The sequence below is a fragment of the Thrips palmi genome, unplaced genomic scaffold (genome assembly GCF_012932325.1).
Source record: "Thrips palmi isolate BJ-2018 unplaced genomic scaffold, TpBJ-2018v1 HiC_scaffold_8, whole genome shotgun sequence".
Classification (NCBI taxonomy): Eukaryota; Metazoa; Arthropoda; class Insecta; order Thysanoptera; family Thripidae; genus Thrips; species Thrips palmi.
The window spans coordinates 10,759,465-10,779,215 of record NW_023144635.1 but is presented as its reverse complement, the minus strand read 5'-3'; the positions used below and the strand labels follow the sequence as shown (position 1 = coordinate 10,779,215).

General features: G+C 52.1%; 2 protein-coding genes across 2 annotated transcripts; one reads left to right on the top strand and one right to left on the bottom strand.

The window, feature by feature from the left end:
- The first annotated feature begins 576 nt into the window (after positions 1–576).
- LOC117653723 lies at positions 577–2,859 on the top strand. Its single transcript, XM_034399577.1, has 3 exons — positions 577–952; positions 1,221–1,479; positions 1,561–2,859. Exons 2-3 carry the CDS (start codon positions 1,230–1,232, stop codon positions 2,559–2,561), a joined length of 1,251 nt encoding a protein of 416 aa, XP_034255468.1. The 5' UTR covers positions 577–952; positions 1,221–1,229; the 3' UTR covers positions 2,562–2,859.
- A 134-nt stretch (positions 2,860–2,993) lies between these two features.
- On the bottom strand, positions 2,994–6,530 carry LOC117653722. The gene is made up of 5 exons (XM_034399576.1): positions 6,295–6,530; positions 6,146–6,217; positions 5,928–6,071; positions 5,741–5,851; positions 2,994–5,654 (listed from the first exon to the last, which is right to left on the bottom strand). The coding sequence occupies exons 1-5, from the start codon at positions 6,460–6,462 to the stop codon at positions 3,141–3,143; spliced, it is 3,009 nt and encodes a 1,002-aa protein (XP_034255467.1). The 5' UTR covers positions 6,463–6,530; the 3' UTR covers positions 2,994–3,140.
- Between the last annotated feature and the right edge of the window lie 13,221 nt (positions 6,531–19,751).

Genomic DNA, 19,751 nt, shown 5'->3' with positions numbered 1-19,751 from the left:
CGCCACGACCTCGACGCCGCCGGGCTCACCCCGCATTCCAGGACGTCGTCGGACCGCCTGAAACAACGGCGTGGCGGGGCGCGGACCGCGCGGACGCATTCCGGACACGGAGCCAGCAATGCAACTGTGATGAACCTTTGTGGCGCCGGGGAGGGCAGGGCAGGGCAGGGCGGGGCGGGGCGGGGCGGGGCGGGGCGGGGCGGGGCGACGACGGGGAGGGCAGGGCAGGGTGGGGCGGGGCGGGGCGGGGCGGGGCGGGGCGACGACGGGGAGGTGGCGGCGGGCGGGTGGCTTCTGCTCGGCCTCCAAGGCGTCTCAATGAAACAATTACCCGATGGGCTGCCAGCAGGGCCAGCAGGGCCGGCAGGGCCGGCAGGGCCGGGCCGCGCGACAAGGGCAGCGAAGGGCGAGCGGGTGGACACGACGTCGGCCTCATCACTTGCAAATGAGGAAGCTCAGTTCGGCAGGGCTTGGCAGGGCTTGGCGGGGTGGCTCCGACTCCCGACCTACGCATTGCCAGTCCGTCAGCCACCAGTCTGCTCTCTCTCTCTCGCACCCTAACGGAGATCCCAAGAGATCATTGCTTTATGGATAGGAAGCGGAGGCCCTCTGGGACGCTGCATCGGCCCACGTTGAAACACCTCACGCCTCTATAAAAGCACGCACAGTGGTGGTTGGGGTCTCAAAATGCTCAGAAGACCTTACCGAACGCCTTGGTGGCGAAATCGAATCATAAAAGAAGTCTAATTGAGATCCGAAGTCTGTTAAAGTCACTCATTGGAAATGAGACCGGGCGCCGCTCGGATCGGCCTGCGCCTTGTCGAAGTTCTCCCGACGTTCCGGACGCGTTTTTGTTCTTCTTCCGCGACTCGCTACGCCGCGCCACTCCCACCTAACCCCGTTCGCGCGGCATGCTGGCTGACTCCGTTTGTGACCATTTTCGTCCTTAAAGGTGCGTAAATATACATTTGTACTCGTTTACCCTTTGAAATTACCGATCTTCATTAGTTTTTACGTCGTCTCGCGGCAATTCAGTGGTCAATCCTTTCGAGAGACGCCAGATATAGTCGTTTTCTCGGACGTAAACAACGCCGACTCACAGCAGCCTAGCCTATCTTTCGTTCAATCCAATGCCATTTCATTGTAATTTTTTGTCTAGTGATGTATTAAAATCATATGAAATAAGTACCGAAATTGAAGTTTTGCTTTTGCTTTTCCAGGGCTTGAAAATGGCAGCCAGTAACGACAACACCGACTGGATGAACAACTCTTTAAATGCCTCTCTAAACATTTCTATTGCTAGCTCGGTCCTTCAATCGTCTACGCCATTCAAAGTACCTGCCAAACCGAGAACTAGAGGAAAAACTGGGGCCAAGAGAGTGTACGTGCGAGCTGTATGTGATACATGTAATGTGTGTGGCAAGGAATACAGGTGCCACAGATCATATCTGAATCACATGAGGCAACACTCTATTAAAGGTAATAAGTATAACATCATACAAACAGTTCTGAATCATTGAATTTTGACTCCATATGAAACCTTCATTATTTATTTTTCAGAAGCTGCATCAAGATTTCCCAGTGCCTCAAAGATGATTCAGCATTGCACGGAGACGATTAGTGAAAGTTTTGAAGCAATGAAGCTGCGCCCAGCATTTGGTCCCTTAGGTCAGCAATATAAGGCAGTTGTACAAAATGCAAAGGACATAGCTAATGGATCACTAAACATTCCTCAATGGAATGAGTTATTTAAAATAATTCATGAAGAAGCAACTAAAGATGTTGGAGAGTGTAAAGTATTGCTGCCTTCAGCCCTCATTAGTGTACTTATGAAGAACTGTGATAGGCAGCTTTCTGACAGGTGTCACAGAAAGAAATTATGTGATTTACTTCAGATGTGCATAGCCTGTAGCACTTCTGTTGCTAATATTTTTATTGCTGATTATATTTTAATGCTAGTAACCAAAATGTTTAAGTACTACAGTTCTTGTTTGAAAAAGGATGTAACAGACCAAAGAGTGGAAGTTGTTGAACTGGACAATGAAGACAAAGAGACAATTCATTTTATATCTGGGGCTGTTGTGAGGGCATTCTACAAAAAGAGTCGTGCATTTGCAAAGTCAAATGTTAGGTGGGCAAAGATTGGAAATCTTATAACTAATAAGCTCTTGGAGAGTGATGTTGTTCCAGGCCCCCCTGCCATAGTGAAAGGCTGGACAATTGCCAAAAACAAGGGCAGACTTTTTTTTGTTAGCGGTGCATTATTTGATTTTTTTGTTGGTATTGCAGAGACTTTGGAGAAGACGATTGACAAGAAATTTAGAGTGGACTCTAATCGTGTTATTGAAGCGGTGTGCCAGGGTACTGTGATTTTACTGTGGGATGAAGCTGTAGGTGACTGTGTCAATGAAGCACTTTCATATGACTTGATGTGTGGTATGACCAGGTCATTTTGCAATACATTTGGTGTAGGATTGGCCAAGAAGCTGCTTAATAAGAGACGCAAAGCAGAAGCAAGCCTTCCATTACGAGCCCAAGTGGCTCCCAGGCGTAGAAAGTAAATGAAGCTATGGTTCTAGTCACTGCAATGAGTAATTTGACTGAATTATTTCTGTGATTTGCATGCATTAAAAATTGTTTTTAATAGCTAAGCAGTATAATTTATAAGAAATGAGTCAATGGTTGTGTTCAACAGTTGTAGTGTTGCTTAGAATAATCAATCTAGCTGTGACAATTTAAAGTTGTCAATTTATGTTTGTGACTGATTTTAAGATGTGTTTGACTGAAAGCAAACATTTGTAAAGACAGTTTCTTTTTATGGATCTATGACAGAATTTAATGTTTTAAAATGTATTTCCTGTTTCATTTATACTTAAGTTAACTTTTTGTTCCTTTTTGACTTAAAATTCTTTTGTGCTGTTAATTTTTTATTTTGTCTTTGTGTTATGCTGTGGGTGGATTTGTTGGGTAAAGAAAATGCTTATGTTTGAAATATTTAATGACAAAAGTTTTCTTGTTCAAAGCACAATGTCAATTTATTATGAAAAATAAATAATTATGTTCATTGGTAAAGTGCACATTACAATATCCCAACATAATAATATCACATTGACAATCACAATGAGTTGAGTGGACACAAACTAATCACTGATCGAGTGGCATTGTCTAGCTTGTTTTCTTTTAGGGAGCGGTTCACAGTTAATCACATTTTCTTCATCTAAGACTTCTGTGTTTCCTCTCTTGTTTGCAGCACTAAGTTCTCCAATTGTGGAAAATCCTCGTTGTTTATGCAGGAATTGGTTCAAATTTGGGTTGGTACTCCCTCCTCCAGCCATACGTTGTCTTCCAAAATTCTGTTCCAGTGGGTCTTGGCAGAAGACTCGAGCGTTGATAAAAGTCACCCCCTCTTTCAGTAGAAAAGTTGTTGCATGAATAAATGATCTACAAGACATCTCAATGCCCAGCATTGTTTGATGAGGGAGCAAATTTCTTGAGGAGAATTCTTCATCTGATGGATCTCCCGTCTGGCTGTCATCTAACTCATGGAAACTGCCTTCGTCTGGCAAGAGGTCCACACCTAACTCAGACATGACAGATCTGGAATGGGTTGCATCTTGCCCTGCTTGTACCTCTTCTTTCCATTCATCTAAATAAGCAACAAAATCCAGCAGCTCTTGGAATCTGCTCCCTTCAGCTCCGTTCTCAAAGTCTTGAACATCTTGCAGGGTGTATGGATGAAGCCGCCTGTTGTTTTTCTTCACACCATGGGTGGAGAAGGCACCATTCAGCAAATCAAACCAGTCATTAACTCTGTAAATGAACTCAACTGTTTCTGACACTCCAGTCCAACCCTGGCTCAAAATGTCTGTCCCCACAGTGTGGCTCATCACTTCTGCAGCAGATTTCACCTTCATTCTACTGTAGCTGTCAGGGTAGACATTTTGTGCATTGAGCTTGTAAGATTTTCTCAGCGTTTTGTCTTTTTTGGACAGGTAAAGCCTAATAATTGTATCCCAAACAATGTATTCGCCATTCTTCTTTAGAAGCCTTGGGCTCTTCTTGTTATTTTTGGTTTTCTTTCTGGAATTGAAGAAGGCATTTCTGATTGTTTTCAGTAAGTGGGGCACGTCAGAGAAGAAATACAGGAGTCGGTCTGGAGCGTGTTTGTTGACGGTGTCAAACACAACACCTGACCGAGTGATGGTGGCTGGGGTGTGGAGTTTTATGAATGCTCTGTTGACAGGGCAACCATCACCGACAAAAGCAATCACCATAATCCCACTCCTTTCCAGGGCACCAATGACATCCCATGTCCAGAGGTACATCTGCTTTGGAGATGGATTAGTCACAGGGTATGTTGCCACAACATGCTTCAAATTGCTTGAAACACCTTTGACCATGAAGGCCATGACTTTTGATGCCAGCTCTTGCTCCAACACCTTCTCTGGATCATCTAAATGTGCCTCAAGCTCTTTCAATTCCTGGTCTAGGTCATCCAAGTCCTTAAAGCCAATCAATTCACCAGTACTCTTCAGCACTACCAAGTTTTTACTGATGTTCATTTCATCTGCCATAACAACATGGTACTGTTTATGAGTGTGCTCTTCTGATGTAGCTCTTTTTGCAGCAGCTTCTATGACACTTTCATCAATGCCAGGTTTTATTTTAGTCACATGACTGTAGTCAAAGAGGGTCCGTGAAGTAGGGAGCTTGATGAAGCCACAGTCACAAAGTTCCTTGTATGCCCCTGGGGCTTTGAGGTAAATAGAGAGAGCCAATCGAATAAGAGTGGGATGCCACTTCATTGTACATTTGTTTTTGCATTGGGCATACTTGATCTGCTGTTGAAGGAAGAGAGACTGCAAGGGGTCCAGTGATGCAGATAGTAATATTTCAGTTAAATCTTTGGAGACATTGGCATCAACTTTCACCCCTTCCTCCTTTATCATCTTCAGCATCTTGGTCTGCAACCGATCAATAGTTTGCTTCTGTAGTCGTATCGTCTTCTGTTTCTTGGCCAGACGAATGTCCTTTTGCTTCTTTCCCAAAAACCTATTATTAGTAAATTTGTTGGCCTCGGGACAATTGATGGACTGAAGTTTCCTTCTTAAAATAGGAGTCAGTTTTGTACATTCTTTACACCTCCAATGAGCAGAATCAACCAATAACAAGCACTTCTTTGAGCGAAAGGTTTCTTTGTAACGACACTCTTTAAACACATCATTTTCAATGTTGCCTTGTTCAGTTTCAGGCCATGCTTCTTTGAACTCCTTGTGGTCATTTCCAGCACAAATTTCAAGTACACGAAGATTAGAAACAATGTCAACAATTCTGTCAGTGAAATATCCAATGTTTGTAAGAGATAAAGGCTGATTAGCCCGAACACCAGAAAGTACTGGCTGGGCAGGATAATTCACACCATGCACTTGAAGACGCACATCACCAGTGAGCGAGACAGTAACTTGTCTCTGAGTTGCCTTTTCTTCTCTGCGGCCAACCATGAGCACATGAACACATCCATTTGAAACCAAAGGAACAAAATTTTCTGGTAACATGAGAAAGAGATTGCTTCGGACTTCCAACAGTAGAGATTTGGCCACCTCTTCAGTAAGAGGGATGGTCTGAGGCAAAGGCTCTGGTTCTAATACAGATTCCTGCAACAAACAACATTTTTTAAAATACAATAAAAAAGCGGGAATATAAAGATAATTTGTTGGAGAAAAAGAACTTAAAATCCTACCTCAGCAGACACGGGTGGGGGGCTCAAAACTTCAGATGGAGTGGAACTTGAAACCTCAGAGGGAATTGGACTGAAAAGAGATGTCCTAGACATTTCACTCATACTTGTGTTCTGCAATAAACAATAAAAATTAGTACTGCACATGGAGAGCAAAGGTTAATAAGACAGATTCAAATTAGTTACATACCATACTGAGATCTGTCAGCGAGGCAGATAGATTACTCATAAGACTTTGAGCGCTACTTGGCCGGCTAGAAGGAGTAGGGCTGGGACTTGAGCAGTAATCATGGTCTATCAGCTCGATTGAAGTGGGTGTTGGAGGTAGTTCAAACTGAAAAACAGTTCATTCATAGTTAGGAGCCTTTGGAAGATATCATGAAAAAATGTACTTTGTACCATCCTTACCTCAGAGAACTCTGGGTCAATGTCACTCGAAGGCGTGGAAGAACTGTCCTCACTTATGCTGTTGGTAATAGTCTGAAATAATAAATTACAATATTACATACAATTATAAGAAATCAACAACCTGCAAAAGACTTCGGGGCACTACTCACCACTACAGGTTTCTGTTTCACATGTCGCTTCACATGTTTAAAGCGCTTTCTCACAGGAATCCTATTCTTCCTAGCTTTATCTGGTTTGAGAGGTGGCTCCATTTCTTTTGGTTTGACAGTCAGAGGTGGCTCCATTTCATTTGGGTTGACAATCAGAGGTGGCTCCATTGTGGCTCCAGGTGGCTCCACTTTGAATGCACCGAAGTTCAAAGTTGGAACAGCTTCCAACACCAGAATCTTTTGCCTAGAGCCAAGTAAACATAACAATACCTTAAACCATTAATTCATCAAAATGCTCGTTACAAAGTTAAGATTTGCATTGGTTGCAATACAGCCTACAAAAATGGCATTGGATTGAACGAAAGATAGGCTAGGCTGCTGTGACTCGGCGTTGTTTACGTCCGAGAAAACGACTATATCTGGCGTCTCTCGAAAGGATTTACCACTGAATTGCCGCGAGACGACGTAAAAACTAATGAAGATCAGTAATTTCAAAGGATAAACGTGTACAAATGTATATTTACGCACCTTTAAGGACGAAAATGGTCACAAGTGGAGTCAGCCAGCTTGCCGCGCGAACGGGGTTAGGTGGGAGTGGCGCGGCGTAGCGAGTCGCGGAAGAAGAACAAAAACGCGTCCGGAACGTCGGGAGAACTTCGACAAGGCGCAGGCCGATCCGAGCGGCGCCCGGTCTCATTTCCAATGAGTGACTTTAACAGACTTCGGATCTCAATTAGACTTCTTTTATGATTCGATTTCGCCACCAAGGCGTTCGGTAAGGTCTTCTGAGCATTTTGAGACCCCAACCACCACTGTGCGTGCTTTTATAGAGGCGTGAGGTGTTTCAACGTGGGCCGATGCAGCGTCCCAGAGGGCCTCCGCTTCCTATCCATAAAGCAATGATCTCTTGGAGATCCCCATGAGTGCGAGAGAGACAGAGCGACTCTTCGGCTGCCGGCCAGCCGTCAAACAGCCAGGGGTGGCAACTCGTCGCTCGCGCCCTTGGACCCCGGGCGGCCGGGACTGCCGGGACCCACGAATTAATCCCATCTCGACGCGGGGGCGGGTGGCGGCGGCTTCAACATGCAAAGGGAAAACCACCTACAGATGAAAGAAAATGTATGAAAAATTGCGCCCAAGTTGGTAAAAAAAAAAACTTCCGTCGCATTGGCTCAGTGCTCAGTGCTCTCCTCTGCTTGTGGGGTCGTCGTCGTCGTCGTCGGGGACTCCTTTACGTGCGGGAGGCTCGGGGGCGGGGAAGTCTGGGCTCAATGGCAGATTGCAGTGGCGAGGGGAGACGGGACAGAGAGGGGCCGTTGGCAGGCGCAGCACGCCCTGGCCGAGGCCGTGCTGGCCGAGGCCGTGCTGGCCGAGGCCCTGGCCGTGGCCCTGCCCCCCACGACCCCGATGGCCCCGTGGCCCACGCCGCCGAGGCATCCGAGGGGGGAGAGGGCAGTCCGGCTCCGGCCTCAGCGACATGGCCTCATCAGGCCATCGTATTTTTAGGGGTTCCCAAGAACCCCTATTGTCCGAGGTCCGTGGATTCTTCCCCCCCCCCTCTCCGATTTTCAAATAAACAACTCTAAACTATTTCAACCATAAAAAAAACGAAAATTCCAATTTTTTTCGAAAATTCATCGTGGAAATTTTCCGTAAACGCGAAAAACATAAATTTGCAACAATCGAAAACGAGAACCGTTAATGATATGAAAAAATGGTTCAAATAAGAAATGTGCCACTCCTCAAAACTAAACCTCCTGGCTCATCAAAGTAACAAGAAATCGTATATGTTCTGAGCAAATGGTCAAAACATGAAAAAAAATCTCCATGGCAACGGCATGGTCCCATCGTACCACCCGTCAAAATTTAAAGTCGCCCATTAAAAAAAATCTAAACGCCGTGAAATTCGAAAATGCTAATGCTAACACATTGCACGGTGTCTCAACGTTGGAACATCTTTAAAGTCTGTCACTACTAAAAAGTTCGTAGCAGAAACGACACATCAAATTAATTTTCGTGGGTTGGCACCAATATGCATGCCGTCTGCGCCCTTTCGAAAATCGCGAGGCTGAAAGAACGAACAGGCGCTCATTGAAACTGCCCCTCCATTGTTGCTGAAGTTGGATTGTTTGGCATGCTCTCAAAGGCTGCGGTTGTCTTGTCATGTTTTCCTCGATTTTCGACCAGTTATGGAAACGGGAACACCGTGCAATGCAATTAGCATTGGAATTTTTTTAGTAGTTAGGCAATCCCCCCCGCGGCGCCTAGACGCAGGCCGCGACGCCTAGAGGAGACGCGCGTCGTCGCCAAGCCGCCAGGCCGCCACCCGCACGCGGGCCGGCCGTGTCAATGGAGGGCTTCTCTCTCTCTCTCTCTCTCTCTCTCTCTCTCTCTCTCTCTCTCTCTCTCTCTCTATCTCTCTCTCTCCTTGCCGAGGGCGAGAGAGATACTTGGCGGCGTGGCGGCTGACATCGAGAGCGGCGAGGACGCTGTCAGAAGTGGCAGCAGCGTCAGAGTCACACGCCGCTCGCACCGACACACTCACACCGACGCGTGTGGCCACACACTGCCACACACCGAGACGACGACGACGGCGCCCTTACCGCGCCAGCCAGCCCTGCCAGCCCGGCCGGCCTGCCTCCGCGCGGCGGGACGGGGAAGGGAGCGGCAACTTTTATACGGCTCTTTGGCAATAGTTGTCGGCGGACAGGGGCGGTCCACCCCCCGAAACGTCCTGCCGTCCCGACCGGGCCCCTTGCCGCCGGGCGCGCCGGGCCCACGCACAGTGGGCCAGAAGCCGGTGGAGGCGGCCAAAACTCTAGACGCGTTTTGAGCTCCAGAGTCGCTAAATGGGACTCGAACCGAACGTGTGACCCCACCAATGGATTCCTCGTTCGGAGAGCAATCCATTGGTGGGGTCACATGGTCGGTTCGAGTCCCATTTAGCGACTCTGGAGCTCAAAACGCGTGTAGAGTTTCTGCCGCCTCCACCGGCTTCTGGCCCACTGTGCCACGGCCCAGACCCAGGCCCAACCCGTTTTAGCGCTCCCTTCTAAGTGCCCCGTGACAACAGGGCCAGCACGGCATCGCGTCGCCGCCGTGAGCGGCGCGAGGCACTCGGTGGAATCGCGGACGAGCCACCGGCGTCGCGACGGGACTCCTCCGGGTCTTGGAGTCGTTTTCCAACTCCACCGCGCTTCAGTCATGTAGCCCCACTAGCACCGCGAGGCTTTTCAGCCGCGTTATTCCTTAGCCTCGCAGCCCTTAAAAGCCCTCGGCCCTTTGCAGTGCTCTAGCCCCACGACGAGTCGCACCCGTTTCCAGCCCCGGATCCACTTTCCGTCTCGATGAATGGGCGCGACGCACTAATGGGCCTGAAGCGCGCTGCCACCGGCTGACAGTGCACTGCCCCGCGACTCAGGAGCTCAAAACGCGTCTAGAGTTTTGGCCGTCTCTACCCGTCTTCTGGCCCACTGTGTGATGGCGCGGCGGGGTTGGTGAAAGTCAAAAACCAGCGTGAAAAGAAAAGACGGTCGAGGTCAAGGTGAGGCCTCGCGGAAAATGTTGATCCACGACGCCGACCTGCGAGGACCTGCCGCCGATCCCTTCGCCCTTCGACTCGGGTGACTTGTTGCCCGGCAGCGGGGTCGCGCCGTCAGGGGCGTCCGAAGGGGCGGGGCAGCCCCAGCGGCCCGGCCCGGCACGGCGCGGCCCCGCCGCTTACAATAAGTTTCGGCCAGGCGGCGCCTCGTTCGTCGACCCTTTTTGTTTCGCCGCGCTCTCCCCCTTCGATTGACCTCGCCGACGACGAGGACGGCGACGACGGCGACGCCCCGACTCGTGTCGCCGGCAAACACTGTTGTTGAATCGGACGAGACACCGGGGACACCTCGTTACGCCCAAACGACGGACGCGGCGGACGCAGTGCCGCGGCGTGGCCGGACACGGCGCGGCAGGACACGGCGCGGCAGGACACGGCGCGGCAGGACACGGCGCGGCAGGACACGGCGCGGCAGGACACGGCGCGGCAGGACACGGCGTGGCAGGACACGGCGCGGCAGGACACGGCGCGGCAGGACACGGCGTGGCAGGACACGGCGCGGCAGGACACGCCGCCCTTTTGGCACGCTTCCCGCACGGCGACGCGTCCCGTCCCGAAGAGCCTCGCCACGATAAGGTCCGTCCTTGCGAGGACCGTGGAGATAAGAGTGGAGCTATCGAAGGCGTGGCAATCGACGCACTGCAGCCTGCAGCGGCGGCCTAGCGGTGCATCCTTGCAGTGGACACACCCGGAGCCACACGGACTGACAGCGTCTCTCTCTCTCTCTTTCTTTCTCTCTCTCTCTCTCTCTCTCTCTCTCTCTCTCTCTGTCTCTGTCTCTCTCGCTCTCTCTCTGTCTCTCTGTCTCTCTCTCTCTCTCTCTCTCGCACCCTCGCGGCGTGCCCTACTGGTGCGAGAGAGACGCAGAGCGGAATGAGTCCGCACTGGGCACAAGGAGCAAGCCATGCAGACATCGGCCGCGTGATTCAGTCGCTTTGACGGTCTGTTTTGCGCGGCTTTGAGTGAGCGGGATGAAAAAGCAGCCATCAAGCCGCAGAGCAGAGGCGGGACGGAGGAACCCCACGCACTGTTTATCCGTTGGAGCAAAGCAAAGGGGTCGTCCTGGCCCGCGGCGAGCTTCATCTGCAGCAGATTCCGAGAGTCGTTTTCGTCGCTCTGTCTCTCTCGCACCCACAGGGGACCCACCGTGAGTGCGAGAGAGACAGAGAGACGGTCTGCAGCAGAGGGCTGGCCGAGCCAATACCACCATGAACGGACGACGTCGCCGTCCTGGGCTAGTTTGAGACAAGTTTCTACCAAACTATGGCGTGCTGGTCTTCTTTCCGCATGCCTTCGCCTGCGTGAATATCCGGAAAACTATTGAATATCTGTGGGTAAACTTCGACCCGTTTGGTCAACAACTGACCCACCCGAGCCGAGCCACCGCGCGACCCTGGGACAAGGAACTCAAACTCTCTCTCTGTCTAGTTTGTTTTTGTTTGCCGGCGTGCGACGACGTCCACGACGTCCATTCGATTTGCATGCACCTGTCCGCCGTTCCCGGGCGCGGCGGCGCGGCGTCTCCATCAGCCTGACGAGTCGACAGAGGGCGCCATTGTCCTCTCCTCGCAATGCACTCAAGTCCGGGGCATGGCCGCCTGGCTGCCTGGCTGCCTGGCTTTGGCTTTCCTGGGACTTCCGGTTGTCGCAAGCACGGCAAGCACGGCGCGCGGCGCGCCAGCAGCGGGAGCGCGGTTCTCTTTGTCCAGTGCAGTCGCGGAGACGCGGACAAAACCACTCATCAACTCGGCGGCGACGTTGCGAAGTGACGACGCGGCGCGCCCTGACGGCCCTGGATTGGCGAGCCACCCTCGGCACCCGAGTGATTCTCTCTCTCTCTCTCTCTCTCTCTCTCTCTCTCTCTCTCTCTCTCTCTCTCTCTCTCTCTCTCTCTCTCTCTCTCCTCTCTCCCCCCCCTCTCTCTCTCACCCCGCGGAACACCCCTGAGTGCGACGGAGACAGAGCGACGAAATGACTCTTCAGTCTGCAGGTATTAGACGGAACGCCTCCGGGATAATGGCCGCCCTATTTATAAGGATTCCAAATCTGCCGCCGAAATAAATGAACCGCCGACGGCTTTCTCGCTGATTAAACTAGTTGCGGAAAGCCGAAGCCGAAAGGGAAGAGTTGGGAGGGAAAGTTGCGAAGGCGGAAAAGGGGGATGCTCTAAGGGCGCAAGGGCGCGCCCTCTGTGTGTTCATTAATCACTCGCCGAAATTCCGCTACGATTCACTCTTCACTTTCTCATTTTCCATGAATATTTTTACAAAGTTGCGGATTATTAATAAAACAGTTAATTTCTTCTTTTAACTTTTTTCTAGTTTTTTTTTTTTTTTTTTTAAGCGGAAACCTTTATGGGGCGAGTGCCGCGGTGCATGTTCCCTCCATGCCACTGCTTCTGCCGACGCCGGCGGCTCGACAGGCTTTTAATTGTTTACCTTGTCTAGAGTTGCCGGCGGCGCGGGGTGGGGGGGGGGTTTGGGGGGGGGGGGGCTGATTACCTGTGAAGGGGGGGGGGAGGAGGAATCGAGAGGAGATGAGTGGGGCAGACACGAAGGCACCCTACAGCGGCGGGTGGCCCTCGGGGTGGCCCAGGAGGGAGGAGGGAAGGAGAATTCCACTATTAGGTCGCGCCCCGCCCCGCCCCGCCGCGCCCCACCCCGCCTCCCCACGCGTAATTTCATTACAAATTTGATCCATTCAGCAGCGCGTCAGAGGGAAGGCCTGCCGCGCCGCCCAGCCTACTTCCACGGCGCCCCGCACCTGTTGATCTTCCACGCGTTTTCGAACGCTCCGCGCCCCGCCCCCCAGTGTAGTGGCGGATCCAGAGCGTCGACGAGCAGCCGCCAGCTGGCGCCTCGGGCGTGGCGGGCGTGGCGGGCGTGGCGGTGCCGATTGCAGCCTCGAATTAGTGAGGGGAAAGTAAGTGTGGGGCCGGGGTGCACCCCTGCAGTGCCGCGGGGGGTCCTTGGTCCTTAGTCCCCTAGCAACTAGGCGCTTTGTACCCCTGGGTACATTGAACCTAGTCGTCATGTACCCCAGGGTACTTTGGCCCTAGGCGTTGTGTACCCGGGGGTACTCTGGGTCGGGGGGGTACAGTTCGCCTCCTACACCGGGGCGCTCGACCGGCGCGACGCGACGCGCCGCTGCCCCGTGTTCGTTTCGTTTTTGTCGGCGTCTCCGCCGGCCGCCTCGCGAGCCCCTCTCTCTCTCTCTCTCCCCTTTTCTCCTCCCTCTCTCTCTCCCCCTCTCTCTCTCTCCCCTCTCTCTCTCTCTCTCTCTCTCCCTCCCTCTCTCCTCCCCCTCCCTCTCTCTCTCTCTCTCTCTCTCTTCTCTCTCTCTCTCTCTCTCTCTCTCTCTCCCTCCCCGGTCAAGTCAACAACGCGCGTCTCTGTCGAGAGCACCGGCCAGTAGACTGATTCCGCGAGAGTCGTTTTCGTCGCTCTGTCTCTCTCGCGCTCACGGGGCGTCCCCTATGGATGCGAGAGAGACAGAGCGACGAAAACGACTCTCGGATTTGGTCTGCAGGCCTGCGGCTTGGCTTGAGGAATCATTTTCAGCCACAGTTGTTCCGAACTCGCACGCGGCTAACGCGTCGTCCCTGAAACCCGCCGACCTGTCCGCGCCAGCGTGCGCCAGCCCAGCGAGACAGGGCGCGCCTCTGTCCGCGGCCCTCAGCGCCAACTGGAGCGTGGCGCGGCTCCGGCCCGCGCGCCATTACAAACGGAAGGGCGGCTTTTAATTTGTGACGAAAGACGAAAGAAGCGCCCTCGCCGTCGATACGATCCGGCCGTATTAAACAATATCGCCACGGCCCCGGGCGCCACCATCGCAGCGTTGGCGGCGGCGGCAGTGGCGTGGTGCTCCCATTACTTGGCGTGCCCGACTATTATATTACGAGTGTCGCGTGCGGCCCGCTCCGCCCCGCCGCCCCGGGGGGCTCTGTTTTATTTTCTGCGCGCAGAGTGCGCTTGAGGCCCGAAGGGGGCGCGGGGGCGGAGAAAGGAAGCAGAGCGACGAGCGGAGGAAGGAAGGGCAGGCTCGGTCCTCGGAGGGCGCACGCCGCGGACACACCACTCCGTCTCGTCAGGTTCATCCATTTGGTGGCCGGCGCGTGCCAAATGATGCAGACTACTCGACGCCCCGCACAGTGGGCCAGAAGACCGGTGGAGGCGGCCGAAACTCTAAACGCGTTTCGAGCTTCGGAGTTGCTAAACAGGTCGCGAATCGAACGTGTGACCCCATCAATGGATTCCTCGTTCGGAGAGCAGCAATCCATTGGTGGGGTCACACGGTCGGTCCGAGTCCCATTTAGCGACTCTGGAGAACCCGTCCGGCATATTGACCGCCTCCACCGGTCTTCTGGCCCACTGTGTCCACCCCACAAACGCCAACATCCGAAATAAGTCCAGCGGCAGTGTGAGGCGCGCTGCCGCGGGTAAATCATCCATTCGCTTCCAGGATGCACTGCTCCAGTGTGTGTGTGTGTGTGTGGGGGGGGGGGCCTTGGCCATCGTTTCCGCGTCCGACAGGCCGACGGGCCGTCCGAGTGACAGGCCAGTGGCGGTGACCGCGTGGCTGAGGGGACTTCGCTTCCCTGCCACTCACAGGGTACCCCACGGGGGTGCTAGGGTAGGCAGAGAGACAGAGAGACAGACAGAGAGGCAGAGAGGCAGACAGAGAGACAATAGGGTGGCATTCGTACATAACAGCGTATCTAGCATGGGATTCCCTATGAAGATACGTTGTTCTGTCAGATGGTCACTCAATAGTGAGACAGAGAGAGCAGCGACGAGGCACTGTTCGGCATCAGGCTGCAGGACCCGCCCCGTCTTTTCCCTCGCCGTGATGGCAATAAGGCAAGAGGGCCGATGTCGACGACGGAGCGCTAATCAAGTTGACCGCCGCACGGCAGGGCACGGCACTGCACGGCGTGGCGCGGCACGGCGCGGACGCCCCGGCGCCTCAAAGACCCCCCGCCCCTCTTTCAGCCACCGCTTTCAGCCTCCAGCTTCCAGCGCTGGAGCGGGACGCCTGGCGGGCCGTGTAACGAGCTCGGAATATCACAAGTTTATTTTTTAACTTTTTCTTCTTTTTTGGCGGCTGTTTTTATTTTCTAACGAGATGGGCTGCTGATTGGGCAGTGCCTTTAATCTAAACAGGCTCTGAAGTCGTGGCGGTGTGTATAGTATTCATTTTGAGACTCGCGGCACGCAGGCTTAGGTCTGCGAATCGAAAGTAATTATTTCAACGTTTTTTTCCCCGCCGAATGCATAAAATTCAGGAGTTGTCACCTAAATAAATTCTCATAATAAACAGAGCCCTGTTCTATAGTTTTTCTCTTCGCTCTCGTAGTTTAGCTTTTCCCGAGTGACACACTCAAGTTTAAAAGGGCCCTCCCCGCCGACTGAATGAAATTAATGTCGTTTTTAGTGGCGTATTTAGAGCCGTATTTAGTAGGCCCCTCGGCATTTAGTGTTCGGTGTCCCGTTGGCGCGGTCCTCGCCTTGCGGTGTGGTGGACGGTGGGCAGCGCGGCGAGGCGTCGCGGCGCTAAATCATGGCGGCGGTGGCAAAAAACAATGCAAGACGTGGGCGGGGTTGGCGCGGCGGCGGAGCGGCGGTGCGGAGGCACAGGTAGCATCGCGGTCACGCCGAGTGCACACACACCCCCACCCCACCCACCCCGCCTCGCCCCGCCCCGCCCCGCCGCAAAGCGCGTTCCGAACCGTAAATCAAAAACTAACCGGTCGGATATCGGCCGGATGAATGGCGCATGTCGCACTCCTCGCGTCTCGCGGCCGACCTGCGGCCGACTCGGCGGCGCGTGCGCGAGGTTCGCGGTTCGCCACGCCGGCGGTGGCGGTCCTGCCGAGCGATTTCGAAGAGTCGTCGCTCTGTCTCCGTCGCTCTCACGGGGCTCTCCATGAGGGTGCGAGAGAGACAGAGCGACGCGCACCGCTGGATCGCACGGCAGTGCCCGCCCCGGGCCTCCCCGCGCGAGTCAAGCAGCGCGCCGGGCCGGCCGACGCATTCCTTGGCGGTCCGCCAGAGAGGGCTTTGTGCGCCAAGGAGCGGCGCGGTCACAATTCAACATCTAAATTTGCAAAACAGGGCTTTCTTTGTGGCGGGCGGCGGACACGCACGCTCGCCGTCTTTGGCGGGCGACACGCTGTCTGTCAGATTCACGCGCCTTGACGAGGCGCCCTGACACCCTCGGTGACACCTCCCCGACTCCCCGACGCCCGCTGCTGGCGCCGGTGCGAGACCGCGGCGGCGGGGAGGGGGAGGGGGGCGTCCCGGGTGTCGGTGTCGTCCCCGCACGGCCGCTGATTGGAATAACGCGTTTTGGGGTCGTTATGCGGAACCCAGCCACCCGATACACACTCCGGCCGGGTGGGGGTGCGCGCCAGTGTGCGCCAGTCTCGTTCCAAACCGCGTTCGCGTCGCTGTCTCTCTCGCACTCGCGGCGCGCCCCGCAGGGGCGCGAAGGGAGCCGACCACTGCTCGGACGGAACCACCCTTCTGGCTGAGGGCGACACGTTGGCCGCGCGGAGACGCGCAGATCCAAGCGTCCCTCCCTGGAACCACCCCCACCCCGCGCGGCCCTGGCCGGCATATTGCTCAGCTGTCAGCCCGTAAGTAGGCAAAAGGAGCGACGGGACAACGACGGCCATCCCCGGCCGCACCGAAATAAACTTCTGGGTCCGCCCCGTCCGCCCCCGCAGAGACGTCCGCAGACGCGGCCCTATACGCGGCAGCCCTCGTTATGGGCGTCAAGAAGGCGGAGACGCTCCTTGACGACCGGCCTGCCATCCGAGAGCCCTCTTCGTCGCTCTGTCTCTCTCGCACCTTTGCGGGACGCCCCATGAGTGCGAGGGAGGCAGAGCGACGAAAGCGACCCCAGAAAACGGTCTCGCAGGGCCGAAGTGCGTAGTAACGCTCTCGATGAGGACTCGGGGGTGGCGGTCGTGTTCGGCGCGGTGTGCGCGGCGGTCTTGCCGTCAGTATTGCGCAATGCGAACCCTCCCTCTCTCTCCTCTCTCTCTCTTTTCTCCCTCTCTCTCTCTCTCTCTCCTCTCCTTTTCCTCTCTCCTCTCTCTCTCTGAGGGGACCCTGATAGTTTTACCGTGTGCAGCTCCTGCTTTAAAAGCTTTTTTCTAGTTTCTTGCTAGTTTTTGGGACCCACCCAAAGTGAATTAGTGAATGTTTCCATCAATCATCAAGATGTGATAAGAATTTTTACTCCCCCTTTCGTCTGGAGACGAAAAATCTCCATTCACTACTGGACCACGCCGGGCCCCCGCCTGGCATAACCTCAACATCACCATGAGTTTCGCTCAAGTTGCTGCATCCTCACCAAACCACTACGGATACTCCGAAGAATTCATCGATCCAGAAGAAAACCACCACCCCCGAAGCCAAAACATCGATCAAGATCACCAAAACATCGAAAACGGCAGTGTCAACAATCAACCTACGAATGGCATTCCCTCTGAGAATGTAAACAACAACAGAACCACTCCGAATTCTTACTCACCTTCAAAGAAATTCGCCATCATTCTAGAAAACACTGACAATGTACTTCAAGACCAATGCCTTCGTGCAGTAGCAGACGTAATCAGGTAAAAACATCCATTATGCCACAAGACTTAGCGGAGGAAGAGTCTGCATGTACCTCACTGATGAAACGTACGTAAACAAAATGTGCACAGAAGGGGGAGTAACCATTGGAAACGTATACATTCCAATCAGGAAGTATGTCACTGAAGCCAAAAAGTTTGTCATTTCAAACTGTCCTCCAGAGATGGGAGACGATGAACTGAAGCAGCTACTACAACCATATGGAAAAATTGTGTCAGCCCCATCTAGACTTCGAGTCTCCACTGCCCATGAAGATCTACGTCACATCAAGTCTTGGCGAAGATCAATCTACATCATCACTTCAAGAGATGGCCCTGAAATGCCGAAGAAAATCCCCATTACAAACAGGATTGATGGAAGTAAGTCAATGCTGTACATTGAAACAGATGAAATTATCTGCAGTTTTTGTCTGGTCCCAGGTCACAATGTGGACAAATGTAAGAAGAAAGAACTTCATGAGAGAGAATTTCCCCTCTTCCAACAACCTGTTGGGGCTCGTCTATTCAACCACTCCACCCCCAGGACTACTCAAGAAAGAAGAAACATCCCTCGAGCCAGTACCAGCATTCTCAATCAAACCACTTTCATGCCGGTCTACAACAACCAGCAAGTGAGACAGCACACTGTTCAGCCAACTCAAGAAGGCCAGACAGGCCAGCAAGAAAACGCCCCCTCAGTGTTGAGCTCAACTCTCAACATAGCTTCACCCATCCCCAAACAACGTTCTTCAAATCAAGAAAACTCTCAACTTCAACATCAGTCATCGCTTCAAGAAACCAACCGTCACAAATCCCCTGACACAGCTATAGTTGCACCAGAAGAAACTTCAAGCCTCAACGCATCAGGAGACTCAGCTATGTTTTTTGATTTCTCATCTCCAATCTCTATAAGTGCTTCAAATAGAGACAGTCAAGCCAAGAGCCAGAAGAGGAGTGCTGGTTTTTCACCTGATAAACAAGAAGTCACAGGAAATAAATTTTCAAAAAATGATTCAGTGGAAAACAGCAGTGAAAGTGACATTTCAGATGTGGACTTTGATTCTTGTGACAGTTTAGAAATAAAACTCTCCAAGAAAGACAAGAAAGAAGAGAAGAAGACTATTCAAGATATAATGAAGAAAATGGATTTTGATAATCAAATTATAACCCAGCTTCAATTCTCCAGTTTCCTCATAAACTGCAGGGGAAAAGCTAATTCCAAGAAAATTGCTGATCAGTATCACATTGACAAGACTGCTCTGATAGAGCATCTTGATAAAGCTGAACTCCTGTGTAGTGATTTTAACCTGAAGAGAAGAATAGAGCGTGCAACTGCTGCTCTCAAAGTCCCTGACAAGAAGTAGTCTCATTTAAAAATGTTATATTAAATATTTTTAAAGCATTCTATTTTATAGCATTTTGTTTTCCACTACAAGATTTTTACTTTTTCAAAAAATGCTTTCACATGCATTATTTTGTATAATGCTCTCCATTCTTTCACTCAACACCCAAGGACTTATAAGCCATCAAAAACAGCTGAGTCTTCAAGAATATTCAAGAACCAACAATAGTGATATCATCCTGCTGCAAGAAACCAACCTTCATCCTGGCACAATTTGGCCTATCCGAGTAATTTCCATTATCTTCTAAACCCACCAGTACAGCCAGCATCAGGTGTGGCAATCGCAATCAAAAATGAATTTTACGAAAAAATAGTAATACTGTCACATCAAAATCCAGTGCCCGGCTATCTACAAACACTTAATTTTAAAATCAGTGATCAAGAGTACCATCTAATAAATGTTTACATGCCTCATGAAAATAATCTAGCCTCAACTGTCATCAAGCAAATTCATCTGTACATAGAGAAGCAAAATGAAGAATCAAAAATTTTTTTAGCTGGGGACTGGAATGTCACCCTAAAAGAAGAAGACAGAAGAAACTGCATTGAAAAAAGAACAGAACTTGCTCGTGAACTTCAAGTTTTACTCCAGCAACACAACATGTCAGACATCTGGAGAGATTTTAATCCAAGAAAATCACAGTTCACTTATAGAGGTCTTCACCATAATCACCCCATGTCAAGACTAGATAGAGTGTACACTAGGAAGAGAGATCTCAACCTAGTCATCAACACTAAAATTATACCATCTTTCTCGGACCACTCCAGTGTCCATGTAAATCTCAACGCCAACCAGCAGAAGTATCATCCACCTTATTGGAAATTGGACACGG